The 24,448-nt window shown below is 50.6% G+C and overlaps 1 protein-coding gene across 8 annotated transcripts in view; it reads right to left on the bottom strand.

Moving 5' to 3' along the window:
- The window catches only part of TMEM131L (transmembrane 131 like), a 181,640-nt gene that overhangs the window by 25,875 nt on the left and 131,317 nt on the right, over nucleotides 1-24,448 (bottom strand). For 6 of the 8 annotated variants that reach the window (XM_051819935.3, XM_051819938.3, XM_051819936.3 and 3 more), the window contains 14 exons: nucleotides 24,215-24,368; nucleotides 23,553-23,723; nucleotides 22,236-22,305; nucleotides 20,832-20,949; nucleotides 18,679-18,820; nucleotides 15,790-15,899; nucleotides 14,738-14,810; nucleotides 13,052-13,179; nucleotides 10,340-10,482; nucleotides 8,146-8,332; nucleotides 7,792-7,977; nucleotides 7,138-7,287; nucleotides 6,200-6,810; nucleotides 149-297 (listed from right to left, as the gene is read on the bottom strand). In XM_051819935.3, the coding sequence (XP_051675895.3) occupies nucleotides 149-297; nucleotides 6,200-6,810; nucleotides 7,138-7,287; nucleotides 7,792-7,977; nucleotides 8,146-8,332; nucleotides 10,340-10,482; nucleotides 13,052-13,179; nucleotides 14,738-14,810; nucleotides 15,790-15,899; nucleotides 18,679-18,820; nucleotides 20,832-20,949; nucleotides 22,236-22,305; nucleotides 23,553-23,723; nucleotides 24,215-24,368 (2,392 nt within the window). The remainder of the gene's footprint in view (nucleotides 1-148; nucleotides 298-6,199; nucleotides 6,811-7,137; nucleotides 7,288-7,791; nucleotides 7,978-8,145; nucleotides 8,333-10,339; nucleotides 10,483-13,051; nucleotides 13,180-14,737; nucleotides 14,811-15,789; nucleotides 15,900-18,678; nucleotides 18,821-20,831; nucleotides 20,950-22,235; nucleotides 22,306-23,552; nucleotides 23,724-24,214; nucleotides 24,369-24,448) is intronic. The other 2 variants (XM_089302304.1, XM_089302307.1) reach the window with 2 other exon arrangements.

The following is a 24,448-nucleotide window of genomic DNA, read 5'->3' as shown; positions in this document are numbered from 1 at the left end:
ACACACACCAAACCCACCAGCATCATGAATCCACATGCACTGAGAAGCCTGAGATGGACACGCACACTGATCACGCGGACGACTTGCACGCGAAGCCCTACGCCGGGCGCTGCTCTTGGCAATGGGCAAGACAGAGAGGGGCACAGACCTCCGGGGAAGGCGCATCCTGCTTCTCAGGACCCGCGTCGTCTCTCGGTGCTCTGTGAGTCCTCTTGCCGGAAGGTGACCTCGGCTCGGCCTTTTCCAACACGTCCCAGCTGTGTACTTCGTTCTTGACAGGCGCTTGTTGGCTGCTCCCTTGAACAAATAGAAACGATTCAATTTCTAGCTAATCACATCCCCATTCCTATTCCCTGGGCTCAGCACCCTTCCTGCACCACGTGATGTACTTAGGCTTGGAATTAAGGATCACTTTTGCCATCTACGATGTTCCAGAAATGTATTTGGTTTATGGGTGAAAATGGACTAAGAGTTCAACAAAATCTTTCCAACAGGTGGAGCCCAAGGGGGAGAGGGGCACCGACACTCACAGCATCACGATTCATAGTAGCCAAGAGCTAGAGAAAGAGTTCTGAGTCTGTCGATGGCAACAAGGAAAAACACAATGTGGGTTATACATGCAGCGGGACACCATGCAGCTGCATTCGCTGCATAACAATGCAAATGAATTTAACACCACTGGACCCTACAGTTGAAATGGTTCACCTAATTTAAAAACAAAAAGAATTTAAATCCTGATACATGTTACAACACACAAAGGAACCCCGAAGACATTATTTAAGTGAGATAAGCCAGACCCAAAAAGACAACTATTTCACAATTCCACCTGCACACGCAGAACCCTGTCCTTAAAAGCAGAGAGAGAGAGAGAGAGAGAGAGAAAATGGTGGTTACTGGGGTCTCAGAGGAGGAGAAACAGGTATTTGTTACTTACTGGCTACAGAGCGACTACTCGGGATAGGTAGAAAAGTTCTAGAAATAGATGGTGCTACCAACACCAAGCTTGATCATTACAAAGAGTGAGGATGGTGAATGTTCTGTTCTGCATATTTTATCACAAATTTTTTTAAGTTGGGTGGGGAGGCAGGGACTCGGGTTCTGGTCATGATTCAATAAGGAAGGTGTTTCAAGACCAAAGCCAGCTCTTCAGCTGCCTGAGCCTCTGTCCCCTTACTTATAAACCAAACCCAGCACGCACCACCTTGTCTGCCTAGCCTGTCAGCAGTGACAAAGAGGCAAAGCATCCCCACGAAAGGACACAGGAGCCGTCTCTGGGCGGGTCCTTCCCCTCCGGCAAAGGATCCAAACTGAACAGCCCATGCTAAACCACCCCAAAATAACAGCAACACAAAGACTCTTAGAAAATCAGCATGCCTTCTATGGAGCCAAGGATCCAGTTCAAATTCCTTTTTTATATTTAATTTAAAAAACACAGAAGATGGAACGAATCCATGCCATCCTATTAATGGTGCAACTTTCCCACAACCTCACAGGGTAAGAGTGCTAACAACAAAAAACAAACAGGAAGACAGGATCCTAATAAAAGGGGGAGGGCGACTTCACGGGGTGACGGTTTCACCTGGGCACGCGTCTCCCATGTTCACCAAGATGTGCACCTTAAACACGGCCAGCTTTTATAGGACAATCATACCTCAAAAAGAGGGTGAGATTAAAAAAATGAAAAAGGGGCTGGCACAGTGGCTCACTTGGTTAGTCCTCCACCTCCGGCGCCGGCATTCCATATGGGTGCCAGATTCTAGTCTCGGTTGCTCCTCTTCCAGTCCAGCTTTCTGCTGCGGCCCAACAGGGCAGTGGAGGATGGCCCAAGTGCTTGGGCCCTGCACCCGCATGGGAGACCAGGAGGAAGCACCTGGCTCCTGGCTTCCGATCGTGGCAATGCTGGCCGTAGCGGCCATCTGGGGAGTGATCCAACGGAAGGAAGACCTTTCTCTCTGTCTCTCTAACTCTGCCTGTCAAATTAAAAAATAAAAATAAAAAAAGAGGGGGGTGAGAATAAAACCCCCAGGTAAGTGGAAGAACCAGTGAATGAACCAGTTTCACGGTCTCCAATCTAATAGTGCAGTGTGGTCTGCACTCAAGTTCATCAATGGAACCTTGTTTTTTTTTTTTTTTTTTTTTTTTTAATTTCTGCAGATACCTGATATTTGGAACTACTGGGAGGTATCTATTCAGTGACAATATTCAGATGATGCTAGCCCAAGGCTTGGGGAAGCAATGCATTGAGGAGTCTGTTATCTTCTAGATCGGAAGAGGAAAGCACAGGCCTGCTTCTCCCTGTGCTGTGCCAAGGCCACCCGTGGCCTCTGTGGCCAGGATTCTGAATCTGTACTATGTTGATGATACAATTAAAATTCAGAGTTCTAAACACGGGGAAAGAGACATTTCAAAAGACCATTTACGTTATGTATAAAGCCCCCCTCTTTTCAGACGACCGTGAAATGCTGGGACATGCCACATGTCTGCAAAAGCTATCTGCTGCGCTGTTTGACGGACAGGTGCCAACACCCAAGTGTGGGAAAACAGGGCCCCGAAGACTCTGCCAACAGACTTCACCTTCGGCAGGAATTTCAGTTTCTGATTTCACACAGGTCTGCAGGAAGGAGGCAGGGAGAAAGGAGGAAGAAAGGCACAGACACATTTTTCCGATTTTGAGAAATGTCACATTTCTCAACATCGAGGGCATCATCAGAGCCGTGGACACACACGCTGGGACATCTTCCTCCCCCAGGATCAGCTACACTCGTCAGGGTCGGGGTCGGGCCAGAGAACAGGCGAAGGCACCACTGGTCCAGAGCGGCCAGGGGTTCCGATGGGTAACAGAAATCCTCAGAGGCACTGCCACAGACAGGGCTGTCCCGCCTTCTCCCTGTCTCACCCGCAACCATCTCTAGAAACGCTTCTAGGCTGCATCCGGGTATTCTGGGAAAAATGGCTACAATGTGACCAAGACATCAACCGGCGCCAACAGAGTGGGCACAGTGGTCCCCTCTGCCCTCCACCCCGGGATCCTCAACCAGCAGGGAGCTCAGCTCAGCCTGGCTCACGAGACCGAAGGTGCTCTCTTCAGATTCTAGAAGCAAAACAAGAGCGAATGCTGCAAGCCGGACAGACCACACAGAGGCTGTGGTCTGCGAATGGCATTCCCGTCCTGGAGCACCTTTGCCCACGGCAGCTCCCGTGACGAGGGGCCTGCTCCTCACCCACCAGGGACGGCGGCGCCTGCCTCTACAGGCCCACGAACCCTCGCCAAGCAGCTCTGCGTCCTGCTGCAAATGACCATTCTCTTCCTCTGCAATTCTCAGTTGGCATTGATAACGCTCTGAATCCTTAAATATTTTTTAACTGAGAACTGACAGCAGGGAATGGGATCACTTCTAAACATCTTTAATAGTTTCTTGTGAACATAAAACAATATACAGAGGCCGGCGCTTTGGCGTAGTGGGTAAAGCCGCAGCCTGCAGTGCTGGCATCCCATGTGGCCGCTGGTTCAAGTCCCAGCTGCTCCACTTCCAATCCAGCTCTCTGGTATGGCCTGGGATAGCAGTGGAGGATGGCCCGCGTCCTTGGGCCCCTGCACATGTGTGAGAGACCTGGAAGAAGCTCCTGGCTTCAGATCAGTGCAGCTCTGGCCATTGCAGCCAATTGGGGGGTGAACCAGCAGATGGAAGACCCTTCTCTCTCTCTCTCTGCAGAACTCTTTCAAATAAATAAATAAATCTTAAAATACACACACACACACACACACACACACACACACACACGGTGGTTGCTCGGCATCCATGGGCGTGGATTCTAGGAGCCCCGGGGACACTGGAATCTGTGTTAAGTGAGCGTGGTACTTGCATATAACCTATGCACCCCCCTGTACACTGCAGATCACCCCTATGACTTACGATGCCTAATCCAGCGCAGACACCACATAGCTGTACTGTATCGGTTAGGAAACAACAACAATCCGTACATGTTCGGTACAGATGTGATTCTTCCGAAGTTCCAGACTCCTGCGTGCCTGAGTCTGCAGATGCAAACGCACAGGTACACAGCAGAAGAATTCTGCTCTGCGAACCAGCACCTCTGCACGTGTTGTCAGAACAGGGGGCAAAGCCTCGCTCTTTCCTCTGCTCTGACCTGAGCTGGCGGGTGGTCGCCGCCACCACTCGCCAGGCTGGTGAGAGGGTGGCTTCCATTTAAAAGATCACAAACAGCATTCGTTCTCTGCACGGGAGGGCCACCGCTGGCAGGTCTACCACCAGCAATGACACAGGCAAACCCTGCACAGATGGACCCTGGGTTAAATGCATGCACTTGCTGGGGCACTGCGAGCTGTGGTGACCTTGGTTCAGCTGCTGGTGCTAAACACTAGGGACCGGACCAACTCAGCTCCTCTGACGCACGCTGGCGCTGCGTTCCCAGAGCTCGACCACTCCAAAGCCCCAGGGCAGGGCACAAGGGCACCTCAGTTTTGCAGGCACATTTGTCCAGGTATCTGTGGGACACAGAGGGCCATGGAGGCGGCTCTGCCGGGGGCTGGGAGAGGACTGAATCCCTCACCCTCATCATCACAAGCCTGTGCAGCATCAGCCTATTCAAAGGTGTGCTCAGGGCCAAAGGGCTCACGGAAACAAGGTAAAAGCCTAACAGGAGGCCGGCGTCGCAGCTCACTAGGCTAATCCTCCACCTTGCGGCGCTGACACACCGGGTTCTAGTCCCGGTCAGGGCGCCGGATTCTGTCCCGGTTGCCCCTCTTCCAGGCTAGCTCTCTGCTGTGGCCAGGGAGTGCAGTGGAGGATGGCCCAAGTACTTGGGCCCTGCACCCCATGGGAGACCAGGAGAAGTACCTGGCTCCTGCCATCGGATCAGCGCGGTGCACCGGCATCAGTGCACCGGCCGTGGCGGCCACTGGAGGGTGAACCAACGGCAAAGGAAGACCTTTCTCTCTCTCTCTCACTATCCACTCTGCCTGTCCAAAAAAAAAAAAAAAAAAAAAAGCCTAACAGGAATGAACTCTACAGGGTTTTCCCCCAACAGGGCTTTGGTCTGGGCCCCAGAGAGCATGTGGGACACCATAACGCATCTGCAGACAAGGTGTCTGGGCTCATTCAAAGATCTAGTTAACCGCTACACCCAGGGGTTGACGGAGGGCACCAGGGCACAGCGCTAGCCCCGCAGACACGACCACACCTCAGGCGGGCACGCTGCTGCCCGGGGAAGCGGCACGCACAGGCAGAAAGAATGTCCATGCTGCCGCCCAAACCTCGCTCCACTCACAGCCCCGCTTCCCTTCACGTCAGCATTGCCCTTCGACGCAACATTCCAGGTGCGGCCTGGGCTCTGCTCCACATGCACAAGATTCCGGAAGCTTCTCTACCGTTTCAAGGGGCCGAAACCAGGACGCTGTGAATGCTGAGAAGTTGCAAATAAGAGCAAAGGCAACTGAGTCTCCCAGATTGTGCAAAGAGCCAAGAATCTGACTTTGACAAGTCCAGGAATGCACATATTTTAACAGTCAGGACGGAAATTTAAAAAGCAAAATAAATAAATAAAATTAAAAAATGAAGGGGGAACAGGTGTTGTGGTACAGTGGGTTTAAGCTGCCATCTGTGACGCTGGCCTCCCATATGGGTGCTACTTCCAGTCCCAGCAGAGCCACTTCCAATCCAGCTCCCAGCCAACGCACCTGGGAAAGCAGCAGCAGATGGCCCAAGTGCTTGGGCCCCTGCAGCCACGCGGGAGACCCAGATGGAGTTCTGGGCTCCTGACTTTGGCCTGGCCCAGCCTGGGCTGTTGTAGCCATTTAGGGAATGCACCAGTGGATAGCAGATCTCTCTCTCTCTCTCTCCCTCCCTCCCTCCCTTTCAAATAAATAATCTTTAAAAATTAAAAAAAAGGCTGAAAAGATGAGATAAATAAATAATGAGAAAAAGACACCCAGGTCCTCCCAACAGTAATAGGACACAAACTTCTCAGCCACGTTTTCAAACCCCGGGGCCCTGTCCTGATCCTTCCACGGTACCAGTCGCATTTCAACCTCTGTGCCCTTGCGAAAACTCTGCATGGGCTAAGAGAAACCCTCCGCCTCCTCGGTGGGGACCAAGGGGCGCAGGCCACAGCAGACGGCAGCACCATGGACCAGGCAGAGGCCGGCGAGCAGGATCGGCAAGGAGGAGGAGGAGATTACCAGCATGCTTTCTGGAACTTTCGGGCAGCTCTGGCAGGTACTGAGGTGCGTTTCTTGGCAAGTGACTTTCAGGTAGTTTCTTGGGGGTCTTCAGCTCCTTGAGCTCAGCGCTGCCCAGAGCGCTAAGGGCCGTTTCCTTAGGAAACAAACAGGACTGCACTGCCTCCTTCACGGTACAGTCTGAAGAAGTGTCGCTGGCGAGTGCCGGCTCTCGCAGGGGACCCTCTGCCTTTCCCAGGGTGGCGTGGGGAAGGGATAAGTGCTTCAGTGGGGGGACACTCCCGCCACTCGCGTCCTTGAGGCTGGCCCCATGCTCGGCCGGGCCGTCAGCGCATGTGTCCTCCCTCCCGGCACACGGAGCACCGCCCGGGGCCACTGTCTGCCTGTCCTCGGGGCTCGGGCTGGCGCCACCTGCTGCCCCAGCCGTGCCAGTCTTGTGTTTACTGTAATAGACCGAGCACTTGTGCTTCTTCTGGGAGTGGCCGTAGCTGGCCGGGCTCCTCCTGGCGGCATTCTGCACCCGGCTCCGGGGAGCGCTCACCGCCAGGCAGCTCTTGCCCCGGCCCTTATCCGAGGGGCCGTAGGCGTCCAGGAAGTTCTTGCAACTGCTTCTGAAGAGAAGAAGACGGCATGTTTAACAAGGGGGCAAGCCAAATCCACCTGTCCCGTTCTGCCCCGACACCTGTGGGCGTTAGGAGCACGCCCTCCCCCTCTGCAGAGCTCGGGAACTTCCTGCCCACAAGGACACCCGTGAACTGTGCCTTCCAGGAAGGCACACTCAGTAAGGCCATGGTGCAGCCGTCCCCACTGTGGCACGGAGATCGTGTGAAAGCCACCGTGCAATCAGAGTTAATGTTACCTGAACATCACACCCAAAAGGAAGGCGCAAATCGTCAAAGGCGAGAACGGACACCACCGCCCGCCCCCAGGATTCTCACTTGTGAGCCGGGGAGCCGATCACGTCCATGGGCCCGCTGCTCTGCTGGGAGCAGGAGCTGGCGCTTTGCCGCTGCCTCGTCTTCATGAACTCCATGAGAATGTACTGTGCTTGCTGCACGGCTATTAAAATCACACCCAGCAGAGACAAACTGAGGGAAAGAAGCAAGCGCACTCATCACGGCAAAGGCACAACTGGCATAGAAAAGGTCGGCGTGACTACAGAATGGCTGCGGGGAGGGCGGGGAGACCAGCTAAAGACCTGGCGCTGACATTCCAGGAGACGTAAACAAACAACCCAGGTTCTGAAAAAGGTGCACATTTATAAAGCTGATGCTACAATTAAATTTTTAAAGACCGTGCCAGGATAAAAATCACTTTGAAAGGATCAGCCTCAAACTGTCATGGCATTGAGCTAAGAGTAATGCACCTGCCCCTGAACACCCGTGCAGCACAGCTGTCAGTTACACTCCCCGGGGCCCTTGAACCTCACAGAACCTCACACGGTCAGCAAGCATCCAGCTGCTCTCCCGCGCCGGGGCTCTGGGGGCGGCTGCTCTCCTGCGCGGGGGCTCTGGGGGCGGCCGCTCTCCCGCGCCGGGGCTCTGGGGGCAGCCGTCCTCTTGCTGTGAACAGCGGGGAAGCTGCTGCTTTACCTGACGAAGAACACGGTCAGCTTCCAGAAGGACTCCTCCCAGCTGGGCCCCGGGACCACGTGTGCGCACAGAGGCAGCAGGTGGTGAGGCAGCGTCACGTTGAGAGTGAAGCGGAACTCCAGGTCGGCCGCCGTCACGAGGGTCAGCTCCCGGATGACCCAGGAGGAGGTGAAGTCTGGAGTGAACCTAACAAGCGATTCAGCTTTAGGAACGTGTGCCCACTTAAGCTGCGGCCGCGAAGCCAAGCGACAGTGACAGCAGGGAAACACAACGTAGGCTTGTACCGACAGGAAAAGCCGCCTCGCCCCACCGCGTGCGCCTTGTGAAACCGAGCTAACGGAATCGAACGCTTACACGATGCTGATGTCGCGGGATGTGTTGGGGTCCAGAGAGAACGGATGGCAATCCAGAACTTCGAACCCGTAACCCTGGCAATTATACCCACTTATTCTCAGCGCTGACACCGTTACAGGAAGGGGCCCGATGTTCTCGACTTTGAAGTTCTTTGTGATAGATAAAATTTGCTTGCTGTCTTTCAATTCTAGGAAGGACAAAGAGTGAGATAACATTTATTTAAAATAACTGAGTCAGTATTTATTCAATCAACCAAGCCACTGTGAAATAAAACATTCAACATAAGCTGAAAAGGATTCCTACGTGATTTCTACGACAGCTGTAGATTTCTGTTATATGCCAGAGTACAAGAAATACTTCAGTCGTCAAGACTTTTCTGAAGACACAGTGCTCTCTGCCTAGGTTGGTCCTTCACCTATTAAAAGCTAACGTTACAGGTTTGCTCCCCATGTGGGACACTGAGCTTCTCTCGCTCTGAACCAGGAGTCAGTTAAACACATGCATGCGCTGCTGGGTGAATCCACCACACCCTCTACGTCAGGCAGTAACTAAATCCTCACAAAGAAATCAGAGCACATCTTACGACAATGTTTAAATATGCCTATACATTTACAACCCACAATCCAGTGCACGTAAGGATGAATTATCTTTTATTGCATCCTTTAAGGCTATGAAAGTGAACTTTGGGGGCCAGCGCTGTGGCGTAGCAGGTGAAGCCACCGCCTGCGGTGCCAGCATCCCATGTGGGCGCTGGTTGGAGTCCTGGCTGCTCCACTTCTGATCCAGCTCTCTGCTGTGGCCTGGGGAGGCAGCGGAAAATGCACCCTGCATCGGAGACCTGGACGAAGCTCCTGGCTCCTGGCTTCAGATCAGCACAGTTCCTGCCGTTGCAGCCAGTTGGGGAGTGAATCAGCAAATGGAAGACCTCTCTCTCTCTCTCTCTCTGCCTCTGCCTCTCCTTCTCTGTGTAACTCTTTCAAATACATAAATCTTAAAAAGAAAAAAGTGAACTTTGAATGGGAAGATGGATGGTATCAAGTGCAAAACTGAACAATCTTTCTGAACTTGGTGTTTGTTTAGCCTGATTTTCTAAGAAAAGGATTCAAATTGGGCGTTAATTATCCAATGCCTTTATCCAACAGCTTTCTCAAGAAAACATTAAAACACTCTCAAGTGTTTTCACACAACATAAAAAAGTAATAGGAAAACAAGAGAGAACTTATCAAAAAACACTTTACATCTAGTGTTTGAATTTTTATTTTAGTTACAGAGGAAGTTCATGAAACTCATATAAATGATGTAAAAGCATTTAATTTAAATCTGTGCAAACTGAGAAATTCCTAGTATGCTATTTCAGAATTTCTAAATCTGCACTGTCAAATCTGGGAGCCATCAGACAACACGTGTGTGACTATTTAAATGTAAATTTGTTGAAGAAATTTAGGAACTGACATCACCAGTCACTCCAGCTCTCCCGGAAGGCTGAGTGGCCACTGCATTGAAGACACAGGATGTTCCCATTGTCACAAGGAACTGTTACTCTCAGGACACGTTTAGTCCTTTTCTCCACTGATCATCCTGCTGTGATTTTCTGTGCTTAGGCAACCACAGCCTCAGGTATTTATGTTAAATATTTGACACTACACTAATCTGGCAACTGTACTTGATTTTCCCTTTCTTATTACTTAGTTAAATACTGGAAGTTGCTTAAAGAAAGGGGCACCAGGGCTGGCGCTGTGGCACAGCAGGTTAATGCCCTGGCCTGAAGCACAGCATCCCATATGGACGCAGGTTCTAGTCCCAGCTGCTCCACTTCCGATCCAGCTCTCTGCTATGGCCTGGGAAAGCAGTGGAAGATGGTCCAAGTCCTTGGGCCCCTGCACCCACATGGGAGACCCGGAAGAAGCTCCTGGCTTCGGATCAGCACTGCTCCGGCCGTTGTGGCCATCTGGGGAGTGAACCAGTGGATGGAAGCTCTCTCTCTCTGTCTCTACCTCTCTCTGTAATTCTTTCAAATAAATAAAATAAAACTTTAAAAAAAAAGAAATAAAGAAAAGAAAGGGGCATCAGTCTTCTTTGCATCTGTCAAGCGAATTTACTGCAAATTTTTGCAAAACTCTGCTTAAGAGAATCCTTGTGCTCTTGGCTTTAACACCCCTCCGCGCCTCTCGCAGTGCCTCGCGGGTAAACTCACGTCGGCGGCAGTCCATCAGCGTGGACTCGGGCACCTTAAACCGGAGGGAGCCCCCCGCGCCAGGAAGCCTCCCGCCCACTCTCAGTAGCTCTCTTGCTCCAAATCCCTCCACGCCAATCACGTCCAGAACAGTCAAGTTGTTCCTGCAGTGAGAGGAGACACAAACGCAGCCTGTATCACCAGTCCACATCCCTGGAGCTGGGATATTCCCAGTTAGCAAAAAAGTATGTAGAAGACACAGTCCATGGACACAGCCATGCCACCTCCCAGAGCCAGGGAGCATCCGTCAGCAACAGGTGCAGCCTGACCACGGCAAAGAACATGAGCCTGGGGTGATCATGCCCAGCCAAGGGCCACGACCGTGAAGCCACAGATGGCTCCAACGTCACAGGGGTGGTGGTCAGACATCCAAGAGGAAAAAGCTAAAGACACAAACTGGGGGACACAGACGGACACTGAGCTGAATTAAGGAGTTTGCATAGCAACTGTGAGTGAAAAATGTCGCCTAGGAACTGGCGTTGTGGCACAGTAGGTGAAGCCACCAACTTGCACACCAGCATCTCACACGGGAACTGGCTGGAGTCCCAGCTGCTCCACTTCCCATCCAGCTCCCTGCTAATGTGCCTGGGAAAGCAGCGGAGGACGGCCCAAGTCCTTGGGCCCCTGCACCCACGTGGGAGACAAAGAAGTTCTTGGTTTTGGTGCGGCCCAGCCCTGGCCACAGAGGCCATCTGGGGAGTGAACCAGTGGAAAGGAAGATCTCCCCCTCCCCCCGCCACCCATCTCTCTCTGTAACTTTGCCTTTCAAATAAATAAATAAGTCATAAATAAATAAAAAAGGAATTCTGCCTTAAGGATGATTCTAAATATATAACTATTCTTTCTTTTAAACTAGTGATTTTAAATTATCACCTTGCAGATACACACACCTAGGCAGATTCTGATTAATCAAACAGTGATTCAGTCTACTGTTTGCCCTTTCATGAACTGAAGTGATTTCTAGGCCAAAAAAGCCACATGGAAATGTTTAAATGACACACACCACACTGACATGACAGCTGGTCATCAAAAATACTACGGAAGCAGAGTGCATTTTACTTGCACAAAATCTACTGAAATAGCTCTATATAAAGAACTGCAAAAACCTTTATAAATACGTCATTTACAAGCCTTTAAGTGATTAACGAGTGACTACATAATTGACCTTATTTTGAGAAATATAGTGTCTGTCAATACAGAAACCATTAAAGGCAAACACATTGCTATAAAAAAATTAGAATTTCTTTTCAAGTCTGGGGGTGTTTCACCTGGAATGAGGTAAGTTTATCTATGCACTTTTTATGACCTTAGTCCTTTGATGAATGAATGATAGACTCAAAATGAAAGTACAAGGCTGGCGTCGTCACGTGGCAGGGAAGCCGTAGCCTGTGACACTGGCATCCCACATGGGCACTGCTTCAAGTCCCAGCTCCTTCACTTCCGATCCAGCTCCCTGTTGATGGCCTGGGAAAGCAGTGGAACATGGCCCAAGTGCGGCCATTTGGGGAACGGCTGACTTAGAAGAGCTCGCTCGCCCTCCCTCCCTTCCTTCCTTCCTTCCTCTCTCTCTCTCTCTCTCTCTCTCTCTCTCTCTTCCCCCCTCCACCCCCCTTCTCTGAGACTCTGACTTTCAAGTAAGTAAGTACATCCTTAAAAAAAAATAAAATGAAACACATAAATCAGAAAGACATCTGGGAGTCTTAGTCAAAATACTCTTTAAAGAACTTTATTTTAGCACATTTTCTTTCTGGTAGAATTCATATCCAGAAAAACAGATTCTCACACACTGAACAAAGTTCCACATGAGCTGACGACTGCCAGTGGGTCTGTAAAAACGACTAAAAATGTCATTTATTAAAAATGAGGGGCCGGCACTGTGGCACAGCAGGTAAACCTTGGCCTGCAGCGCCGGCATCCCATATGGGCAATGGTTCGAGTCCCAGCTGCTCCACTTCCAATCCAGCTCTCTGCTATGGCCTGGGAAAGCAGCAGAAGATGGCCCAAGCCTTTAGGTCCCTGCACCTGCATGGGAGACCTGGAGGAAGCTCCTGACTCCTGGCTTCGGATCAGCACAACTCCGGCTGTTGTGGTCATTTGGGGAGTGAACCAGCGGTTGCAAGATTCTCTCTCTCGCTCTCTCTCTCTCTCTCTGTCTCTCCTTTTCTTTCTGTTTAACTCTGACTTTCAAGTAAATACTAAATAAATACTTAAAAATAAATAAATAAATAAATGGAGAAAAAGGAGCCCCCTGGGGTCCAAGGACACACTTCGTCCATTCTTTTGAACCTACAGAGAATTCGAGAAGCAAGTCACGGAGAGATGAGTGGCTTCAACGCACAAGCTGCTTCAGTCACCTTTCTCTGCTACAGACGGGGAAGCAGACCCGTGAGTGCATGTGTGTACTCCAGCACAGGTGAGACACACAATGATAGCGGCACACGCTCCCTAACCAGGAGGGAGGAGACTGAGGCCCCGTGGGCATCTGTGCACCGGGGGTGGGGTGGGGGGCTTGCTCCTGCCAGCACCACGTCACCACTGCAGAGCTGCAGGAGAAGTCCACAGCAGCTCCTGGCTCAGGAGATTATGCACGTGTTTCAGAGAAAGAGATGCTGCCAGCCATCAGAGAGAGAGACAGACAGAGGAGAAACGGAGACCCGGACGGGACACACGTACCGGATCAGGATGAGGGAGGCGACTTTTCCATAGTCGGCCGGCGTGAACACGACACCGACCCGTCTCACTTCCAAAGGCTGCAGGTGCAAGTGGAGGATGCCGGAGCTGGACTCCTCGGGGTGCCCGCCCTGCAGAGCATGCGCAGTGCCGTTAGTTGCCCCGGCCTCCCTGGGCATCAAGCGCATCTCAGAGCGGAAACCCGACTGCAGCCCTTTCACCGTCCACACCTGACCGCCCGCATCAGTTCCTCTGAGCTTGCTTTGCTCTTAAAGATTTTATTTATTTCTTTGAGACGCAGAGTTACAGATAGAGAGAGGGAGAGACAGAGACAGGGGTCTTTCATCTGCCGGTTCACTCCCCAAATGGCCACAAAAGCTGGAGCTGGGCCGATCTGAAGCCAGGAGCTTCTTCTAGATCTCCTATGCAGGTTCAGGGGCCCAAGCACTTGAGTCATCCACCACTGCCTTCCCAGGCCACAGCAGAGAGCTGGGTTGGAAGAGGAGCAGATGGAACTAGAACCGGCACCTATATGGGATGCTGGTGCCATGGGTGGAGGTGTGGCCCACTACGCCACAGCGCTGGCTCCGAGCTTGTTTCTAAGTTGGCAGTTCACTATTGTGGACAGTTTCTAAACCACAGCTGGGAAATACAGGCAGAGGCTGCAGCACGACCCTGCACGGATGCTGAAAAGGGGATGTGCTTCCTGCTGGGATGAGAAGCCTTCTGCACAGGAAAGCTTTCAATATAACACATCAATCAGGTGAGGCCAGCACTGTGGCACAGCAGGGTAAGCCGCCATCTGCAGTGCCTGCATCCCCTTTGGGCACCAGTTTGAGTCCCGGCTGCTCCACTTCCAATCCAGCTCTCTGCTGTGCCCTGGGAAAGCAGTAGAAGATGGCCCAAGTCCTTGGATCCCTGCACCCGCATGGGAGACCTGGAGGAAGCTCCTGGCTCCTGGCTTTGGATCAGCATAGCTCCAGCTATTGTGGTCATCTGGGGAGTGAACCAGCGGATGGAAGACCTCTCTCTCTGTCTCTGCCTCTCTCTGTAACTCTTTCAAATATTTTTTTTAAATAAAGTTTTAAAAAATCACCATTTATTAATTAAGTGGTTCTTAATGGCTAGGCACTGGGTTCTTGAGGAGATATAAATATTGAGCTTTTTCTAAATTTCACTGAACCTTTGGATTTTCCTGATTGGAAAAATCTGCTAAGGATCCTCCATGCCCAGAGAAGAAGCCTCAGGACGCACACAGAGCACGCAAGGATGCTGAAACCAGCCAGCAGCGGTGCGCCATGTGTGTGCAGCGGGTTTGTCCACATTCTTCTCTCTGTTTCTAGACAACATCCTGGGGCCGGTGCTGCAGCACAGCAGGTTAAGCCACCGCCTACAGCGCCAGCATCCCACGTGAGCACCAGTTCAAATCCCAGGTGCTCCACTTCTGATACAACTCCCTGCTAATACGCCCGGGAGGGGAGCAAAAGACAGCCCATGTCCTTTTGAGTTCCTGCCACCCATGCGGGAGACCTGGAAGAAGCTCCTGGCTCTGGGCTTCAGCCTGGCCCAGCCCTGGCCACTGTAGCCATTTGGGGATTGAGCCAGCAGATGGAAGATCTCCCTCTCTCTGTCTCTCTGCCTTTCAAATAAGTAAATCGGTAAAAAAGAAAAAAAAAGATAACATCCTACCCGGTAAGGGCAAGCTTCAGTGAGCTGGAATTCACTGGTTGTGAAATTAATCAGCTGCACGTCAGTGCCAAACCTATATAGAGAGAAACAGATGTCTAAAACAGTGTTGCAATCTGCCAGTAAAGCAAGAATTAATTAACACTCTGTGTGCACACACTCACATCTGCTCCGAGGTAAGCACATTTGCTTGTGCGTGCACACATCGCACACCCACATGCACTCTCAACACTGGAGGTGTTCAGTGCCTACTATGGAACAAATGACGGGCAGCACAGAGTGTAAAGAGGAGTCGGTGACAAACGCTCCCTACGCACAGGTGAAGCGATTATCATGTCCTGCAGGTGGCTCACAGCTATGGGATCGGGTTGTCTGCGGGCAACCTTGGCAGGATCTGGAGACGCTCTGGGCTGCCATGGGGGGGGGGGGGCAGTGATCCTGCTGCTATCTGGGGGGCAGAAGCCAGGAATGTACTCAACAATCCCCTCAGGACACGGGACAGCTCCACCTCCATCATGCAAAGAATCACTGGGTCCAAATGCCAGCCGGGCTCAGCCTGAGGAGATGGCATATCCCACCAACCGCAGCAGGAGGAGGAAGCCTCCTAAGTGAAGCTGTGACTGCCCGAGAGTCAGACAGAAGAGACAAGAACTGACTCTGTTCTCACACGACCGTATTTCACACTGGATCGGAACAGACACGCAACAAAACACGAAACTCGCTTTCTGCATTGCCCAAGATCATCGTGATGTGCACTCTACACTTCAGGAGCATATGCAAAAAATGATGATGATCACGGGTTTCTAACTAAAGAAAAGAAAGTTCTGCTGGGCAGAGACTTGATGCAGCCACACTGGAGATGCCACACACACACACACAAACACACACACAGCCGGGAACTTCCACCAAACCATGCGCCCCAAGGGGCTGGGTGGCCAGCGACACGAGGCCGCGCCATACCCATAATTACAGACCCCAGGTGCAGGGAGCAGGACTTTCAATAGCCCCAGGGCTCGTGAGCACTCCCCAGCTGCCCTTCCAGAAGTTCTGCATACCACTTGTGGAGCAGGCGCGCTGCGGCTTCAGGCTTTGGGTACAAGGAGAGAGGCAGGAGCTGCAAGGAGACTGGCAGGGACGACGGGTTCTTCAACACAAAGTACTTCACCTGCAAGTCGGCAAAGGAGAGTTCAAGCCGCGAAGGACACAGCGCCCTCTGCAGTCTCATCCCGCGCAACATCACATAACTCAACCCACCGACACCTCGGGGACAAAAAATAGTCCACAGCCGTCTACGCCCCGAAAGGTGGATGCAGAAGAGGAAAAGAGACTGAGAAGACCCCGACAAGGGGCCGGCGCTGTGGCGCAATGGGTTAAACAGCTGTCTGCAGTTCAGCGTCCTATACAGGTGCCGGTTCGAGTCCCAGATGCTTCCTTTCTGATCCAGCTCCCTGCTAATGTGCTTGCGAAAGCAGTGGGAGGTGACCCAAGTGCTTGGGCCCCTGCCACCCATGTGCAAGACCCTGAAGAAGCTCCTGGCTCCTGACTTTGGCCTGGCCCAGCCCTGGCCATTGCAGCCATTTGGAGAGTGAATCAGCACATGGAAGATGTCTCTGCAACTCTGCCTTTCAAATAAATAAGAAAATCTTTAAAAACAAAACAAAACAAAACAAAACAAAGACCTGACAATGCCATGGGAGCTCCTGGGTTGGACCAGGAGAAAAAGAATTGAAATTGTTGTAAAGAAGGAGAGGGATCATTGGAAACACTTGAATCCAGACAGTAGCCTGCATTTTCTGATTTGGATAATTATCTTCTGGCTATGTAAGAAAATGCCTTTATTCTGGTATGATTCACACTGAAACAGTTAAGAGGGAAGGAGGCATAGTATCTGACACTCTTCAGTGGCTCCTAACAGAACATGCAGGCAGCAGAGCTGGCTCCGGCAGCTGGGGCCCTGCCCCTGGACCCACTGCAGGCTCCCAGCTTCAGCCCCAGCCCAGCCCCTGTCGACGTGGGAATTTTGGGGAGTGAACCAGTGGATGGCAGCTCTGTCAAGCTCTGTTTTTAAAAAGTATGGGTTGGGGTCGGTGCTGTGGCTCAGTGGGTTAATGCCCTGGCCTGAAGCGCCAGCATCCCATATGGGCGCCGGTTTGAGCCCCGGATGCTCCTCTTCCCATCCAGCTCTCTGTTATGGCCTGGGAGGTCAGTTGAAGATGGCCCAAGTCCGTGGATCCCTGCACCCACGTGGGAGACCCGGAGGAAGCTCCTGGCTCCTGGCTTCGGATCAGCACAGCTCTGGCCATTGCAGCCAATTGGGGAGTGAACCAGTGGATGGAAGACCTCTCTCTCTGTCTCTCTCTGAGTCTCCTTCTCTCTCTGTGTAACTCTGACTTTCGAATAAAATAAATAAAATCTTTAAAAAAAAAATATGGGTTATGGGCTGGTGCCATGGCTCAATTGGCTAATCCTCCGCCTGCGGCACCGGTACCCCAGGTTCTAGTCCCGGTTGGGGTGCCGGATTCTATCCCGGTTGCTCCTCTTCCAGTTCAGCTCTCTGCTGTGGCCCGGGAAGGCAGTGGAGGATGGCCCAGGTGCTTGGGCCCTGCACCCGCATGGGAGACCAAGAGGAAGCACCTGGCTCCTGGCTTTGGATTAGTGCAGCGCCAGCCATGGCAGCCATTTGGGGGGTGAACCAACGAAAGGAAGACCTTTCTCTCTGTTTCTATCTTTCAAAAAAAAAAAAAAAAAAAAAGTATGGGTTATGTGCAGAGAGAGAAAAAGAATGAGAAAGCCTGCACAGCAAACACTGGAAACTCATCAATCTGTGTGACGAGCAACTGAGAGCTCTTGGGACTATTCTTAAAAAGTGGGACCAACAGAGACAGTCCTAGAATGTCATCCCTAATAGACGCCATGAGCACCTGACGGGGTGCGCTGTAACCCAGCCCCCGGGGGCCGTGTGCTGGCACAGAGACCCACGGGGACATAAACAGGGGCTCCTGGGGGCACCCCTTCCCCCACTGCCCTCGCCTGGACCCGAGGAAGCAGACGGATGGGGCCTGGGCCCCTGCTGGCACCCCTGAGCACCAGCCCTGGCTCCGGACTGCCCTCAGTGGTCCGCCTTCTCCCGAGGCAGAGAGTCGGGTAAGCTCCTCCGCTGTTTGCAGGGCGCCGTTTCTGATGCAACTCCCTTACAAAGCTGAAGTTCAGTTCAGACTCTACTTGCTTGATCCTCCCAGTCTGTGTAGAGCATCACTCCTCACCTTGTGCTTCTGACCGCTCCCTACAAAGAGTGCTGACGGGATGCTGGGAATTTGTGGAAAACGGAAATGAAAAGATCACACAATTTCGCTGCAAACCGCACACGTGAGGTCTTCAAAACGGTCCCAGAAAATGCACAGTCGCGAAAGAAACTGTGTGACAAGCTTTTCTGGCACTTCAATAAATGCCCCTTTTAATTCCATCTTTCCATTAACTTGTTGAAGTTAGCCTTTCAAAGGGGTACGAATTTACATCAGTTTTGGCTGGGCTGGCGCTGTGGTATAGTGGGCTAAGCCTCCACCTGCAGTGCCGGAATCAATTATGGGTGCCAGTTTGTGTCACAGCTGTTCCTCTTACTATCCCGCTCTCTGCTTATGGTCTGGGAAAGCAACAAAAGATGGCCCAAGTCCTTGGGTCCCTGCACCCACATGGGAGACCTGGAAGAAGCTCCTGGCTCCTGGCTCCTGGCTTCAGATCGGCTCAGCTCTGGCCATTGCAACCATTTGGGGAAGACCCTTCTCTCTGTCTTTCCCTCTCTCTGTAATTCTACCTCTCAAATAAATAAAAATCATTATAAATAATCAGTTTTGGCGCTGAAACAGGATCTCAAGGTGGAGCCATCCCAGAACTCTGGAAACCCACAAGCGTGTCACAGACAGGAGCTGGAGACAGGTGGTTCTCACCATGCTGTTCCTGAGGGCGGTGGCGCTGAAGGTTATCACGAGGCCAGGCTCTGGCAGCAAGCGAGGCAAAAAGACCACGAAGGATTCTGACTCCTTGGGTTTCTTCACGTGGGCAAACCGAGTCATTCCTAAAACACTCCTCCTGTTTGATGGATAAAGAGAGGAGCGATATGGCAAACCAGTCTGACATTTATACCAGGAAAAATCATATGTAAACAGCACTCCCACCCAAAAAGAGCTCTTTGGGAAGAGGGTCTTACGCGAGGTCTAGGGAGAAGGCACCAGGTGACCTCAGAACACCCTGCTTCACTAAAAAGCAAGCAAGTGCATGGCACAGAGACACATGAACAGTCTGGAAGGATTCCCACCAGCAGAATTAGGGACAATTTATCATTCAAAAAAAACACCAAAGGTATTACAGCATAACCACAGATGTAAGAACCTACAGTGCTGCTCAGGGAGAAAGGAAACTTCCTTTTGGTTTAATGGTATCTGCTAATAAATGTTGATGAACAAAATAATTAGGAGCATCCCAGGGCCGGCGCTGTGGTGTAGTGGGTAAAGCTGCAGCCTGAGACCCTGTCATACTTTTTAGGCACTGGTTTGGGTCCTGGCTGCTCCACTTCTGACCCAGCTCCCTGCTAATGCACCTGGGAAAGCAGTGGAAGGTGGCCCAGGTGCTTGGACCCATGCACCTATGTGGCAGACCCAGAAGAAGCTCCTGGCTCCTGGCTTCAGCCTGGCCCAGCTGTGGCCTTTGTGGCCATTTGGGGAGTGAACCAGCAATGAAAGATTTGTCTCTCCTTCTCTCTCTCTCTCTCTCTCTGCAACTCTGTCTTTCAAATAAATCTTTAAGAAAGAAAGAAATCCCCATTTTGTAGTCATCAGTCTAACAACTTATTCAAGCAAGGCTTATCCATAAATGCGATTGTAAATCATGGAGTGATTTCAGGGCACAAGTGTAACTGCCATCAAATGATCACAGCACAGACTTCTTATGAACTACAAAGGGAAAAGCACGCTCCGTACAACACAGCCCACCCAGTGCGACTCAGCAAGGCCGACAAGGGGAGCGACCCCAGTGATGCAGCCCCGCATGTGATGCAATGAGGCAGACACAAGACCAATCAGGTCGTTAAGTAATCCGTAACATTCTGGCCAAAAATGCTTAACCTAAAACATAAACGTGAGGAAGCACTCAGAAAAATCCACAGAGTGGAATATTCTGTGAGACAACCAGCCAACCTGCCAACAGGGAGGACGAGGAAAGGCTGGGGACACTGGGCCCGAGAAAACCATGGAAGCCCAGCAGATGCATGCACCCCCCGGCCCTGGGCTGACCTCAACTAACGGGGCAGGGGACACCAGCAACGTCGATGCTGCTGGGCCAACAAGGGAAGTGTTCACGTGGACTGACCAGGAGGTAACAGAACCGCAGCAATGTCAAGTTTGCTGCACACGTGACGGTAGCGTCCTTACATCTCAGAGAATACCCTGATTCAGCACCGAGGGCTGAAGGGCGATGCTACCCACAGCATATTTTCCAATGGCTTAGTGTGTGTGTGCGAGTGTGCAAGCGCAAGTGTGTGGGGGTGTGTATACGAGTGTGTTCAAGTGTGTGAGTGTGAGAGTGAGCGAGTGTGAGTGGGGATGTGTGAGCGTGTGTGCGGTATGTGAGTTTGAGTGTGTGCGCATGTGTGTGTGTGCGGTGTGAGTGTGAGAGCAAGTGTGTGCGAGTGTGTGTGAGAACATGTGAGTGTGTGTGCGGTGTGTGTGCGAGTGTGTGAGTGTGTGTGAGCATGTGAGTGTGTGCGAGCGTGTGTGTGTGAGAACATGTGAGTGTGTGTGTGCGCGAGTGTGTGAGCGAGAGCGTGAGTGTGTGTTTGTGCAGTGTGTGTGTGAGTGTGTCTGTGTGCGACCAAAGAGAAATAAAGCAGAAGTGGGGAAGCAGGAACGCCTGGTGAACACACTCGAGATGAGCAGCACTTGAGCGCTCACTGCGCCGGCCTCCTGGTGTGTCTGTGGTTTGAAACCTGCCAAGTTAGAAGCTAGAGAGAACAGGCAACCACAACTTAAGGACGGCGACTTCCAAAAAGACCCCGCGATGGCGCCTCCCTCTGCAGGAGACAGGGAACGGGAAGGCCAAGACATACTTGCAGACGTCACCGTTTGTGTATCTCTTCCACCTCTCATGCAATTTATTTGCGAGTTTGGAATCCACATCCCAGGCAGACCAATCCAGAGAAGGGCTCCCGTCCCAAGCAGGATTTTCTAAAAGCGAGATCAGATTCAATTCAACGTTGAGATTTACCGGAAATACCATCTAAAGAGTACATAACGCCAAGGGCTGACTGTGAACCTTCTCCAACTGGGAAGGCTGCAGAGTGAATAAATAAAATCTCTCTCTTTGCTTTACTAGAAGGCCCTCTAACTCAATGGCAAATGATAAAACAAATTAAACAAACATGTGCAAAAGAAAACTAAATCGGATTATGTAAAGGTAATAACGTAACAGACACATGGCTCATGAACACAGCCTGAAGGGAGTTAAAAATCACACTTGGGACATTCTGAAGAACTTCAATCTAAAATGCAAACCTGCTTCAGCGGACGTGCCGATCATCCCTGAGCACTGCCCTTTTTACGCCACTAGCTGAGGGGCAAAGAGCAGTTCTCAGACGAGGGTACAGGGCAGCAGTGGGGTAAGCTGCAGCCTGGGACCCCAGCACCCCACAGGAGAGTCTCTGGCTTGAGTCCCAGCTACTCCACACTGTCTGATCCAGCATTCCTGCTAATGCGCACCCCGGGAGGCGGGAGGCAGGAGCCCACAGCCCACAGCGGGAGACCCTGATGGAGATCCCCACTCAGGCTTTAGCTTGGCCCACCCCCGGCTGTTGCAGGCATTCAGGAAGTGACCCAGTATCACTCTGCCTTTCAGATAAATAAATTTTTTTTAAAGACAGTCGTGACAGTACATGCTGATAACCTGGCCTGTGGTCCTCCACTTATCTATCCTGTCCTGTTTGTGCTAACAAAAAGGTGGGAATCTCTCAAAAGAAGTCTCTGTGCTTTCAAATTCTCCTTAAATATCTTAACAAATTAAAAGAAAAACAAATTAAGCCACCCCCAGACTAGAAACAGCCTCCGGTCTGACAGAGAGCTGGCAACCCCACCCTCCTAAGACGCCTACACAGACTTGCAAACGCCTGAAGTGCAATTCTAAATTATTTTGACTGTTTCCAGTCATCTCTTTTGTAAGAATCGAAATCTTTCCATTTTTCATGGTGACAAGGTTGCTAGGAGAATCAAATGATTTATCTGAAAAACATGCCTTGCAAAAGTACAAGCAACGAAGCCGTAAGGGGGGCCCTTAATTGCACCAGACGTTTCTGGAGGAGAAACGATTTCAAGTTGCTAAGTCAATGATCGTGCTAACCGGCTGTGGTGTGGTCACGTTGACAGAACTGCCTGTTCCCTGTACAGATGCTGACGGTCCTCACTCCTTCCCACTTCCCCCAAGCTAGAGTTTACACAAAGGCTAAGGGCGCAATACTTACCTGCTTTTGACTTTCCCATGAAATAATGCATGCCACAATGTGCTATCACTTCAAAACCCAGACTCCCTTCCTAGATTGAAAAGTAATATATGAATAACTTCACACACAACACTAAGCACAAAAATCCTACAGCACTGACATACGAGGCAGAGACTGGTCTACCCCTTGGTGAACTCCCCTCTCACCAGAAGCCAAGCAACTACAAAGTTCTGGGCCTCCACCCTTCACTCAGCCCCGGGGACTCTGAACTGTGTCTTACAGGGAGGGCCACGACAGGGGGTTCCACGCAGTCACCAGGGCCTATAAAGATGATCCCTGGGACCTGTAAGACACCAGGCTGGTTTGTGCTCTGGTCCTCGGAGAAACAGGATACCAATCCACAGGGACCGCTAGCTACTTGGGACATGCAAGCCCCATTTCCTTCAGGTCCGCCAAGTGCAGACGTGGCTACTTCCACACACGCTGCGAATCTGCCTGGCCCCTCCCAGGGTCACTGGCCCATCTTCTGACATGGATCTCTGGGCAGGAAGGAAGACATTTCTAAGGAACTGCGCCAATCAAACTACGCATGCGTGCCACAGCCTGGCCCTGAGTGTGGTTTCATGTCAGAAGCCCTATCTTCACATCTCAGCTGAGCACGAGGCACTCTGACAACGCAACAGCAACACTAATCAGTGAGAAAATCATAAAGATGGTTGCATGAATGTCTCATAGTGAAAAATCAGAAGCCAGCATTATACAGAATAGCTTGGATTAAAAAGAAGCAGTAATAATAACTCAATGAAAAAAAAAAAAAGGAACATTCAGGGAAAAAAATGAGACATGTTGGAGATAATGTACATTAAACTCATTTCCCCCGGATTGTAGAAAGCATTTTCCTAACTGCAAACCCTACCAGCTTGATTTGGCCCATGAATGAAATTCAAGGACTACAAGCAGCTGAGAGTTGCTTTAAAAAAATAAAGACTAAGTATTCAGTGGTGTACACGATTTGAAATCACCGCAAGTGTGTGCTAAGAAGCTCAGCTGTGCCTTCTACAGCAAGCACAGATGACTCGCTCTGCATGAAAAGGAGATAAGGAATCTACTTGAGGTGCTTTCTTTCATTCAAGAATCTCAAATCACTTTATGAAAAAATAGAAATGGTTTCCAAATAAAAAGATTTCCACGTCGGGACAATTCATCAGCTAAGACTGGGCTGGAAACACCCTCCCATTTCTTAGTTTCAAAGAAGGTAACGTAATGCAGTCAATGCAACACAGAGAAGCACCAATCATTCAGGGAGCTATTACACACACAGAGGGTTGCAAACAATACCTTAGCTGGTGCTGAATAAAGCTGTAGAGGTATTGCAAAAATGGCACCTATGTTTGTAGTCAAAAATACATTGGTGAATAGATTTATGGCAATGTCTTTAACGGCAAGTTTCAAAGAAAATATATTCCAACAGCCTGGAGGTAGAAATAAAGGGCCAGTGAAATTCAGAATCTAAAAAGAAAAGAAGCAAAAGAAATTACTTTTCCTAATGCTAATTATGATTAAAATCATTATCAAGTCAGGTTGTCGTCTATAGTTCAGCAAACGTAGTTTTACTCAATCATTTCCAAGTCAAGGTTTGAAATACTCTTACACAGACACTAGGTTTCAAGTAATGTTATAATACGCCATGGTTCCCAGCAATCCTGAAATTTTCCTATGTAGCATTTTGCACAAACCATCTACTGTACTTTATCACAAACTGGGCTTATTTTTAATACACACAGCTAGGGATAAGCCATATATCATAGTATTTTTAAATAATAATAAAATATTGTCCAAGAATGTAACAGCTCCTTTAAGAAGTTGAGAGACAGAAAGGGAGAGAGACAACCTAAAAGTAACTCTGAAAATATTAAAAGAAAAATCTAAATATTGATTTCCTGGTATTTGTTCTTGGAGCTTAAAACAGGCTGAACCCTGGAGAAAAATGCTGCATGTACCTTTAAAATGTGCCTGGTCTCCTTGGAAACAAACACGTCGGTTATTACGACGCCTTGGTCAAAATGGTTGAGGCCCCACATTGACCACACTCCTGATGTATTCTCCCAAGTCTCTATGTGAAACTGGGTTGCAGCCGAGTCAATCCTAAAATACCTGTGAACAGAGGACACGCACACCGTCAGGGTAACCAGCCGCACTGGCGAGCCTGCCCCCTGCAGAGAGAGGAGCGTGCA

The sequence above is a fragment of the Oryctolagus cuniculus genome, chromosome 8 (genome assembly GCF_051225735.1).
Source record: "Oryctolagus cuniculus isolate XC-2025 breed Fujian yellow rabbit chromosome 8, ASM5122573v1, whole genome shotgun sequence".
Taxonomy (NCBI): domain Eukaryota; kingdom Metazoa; phylum Chordata; class Mammalia; order Lagomorpha; family Leporidae; genus Oryctolagus; species Oryctolagus cuniculus.
Note: the sequence above shows the minus strand (reverse complement) of the source record. Positions and strands in the feature narration are given on the sequence as shown.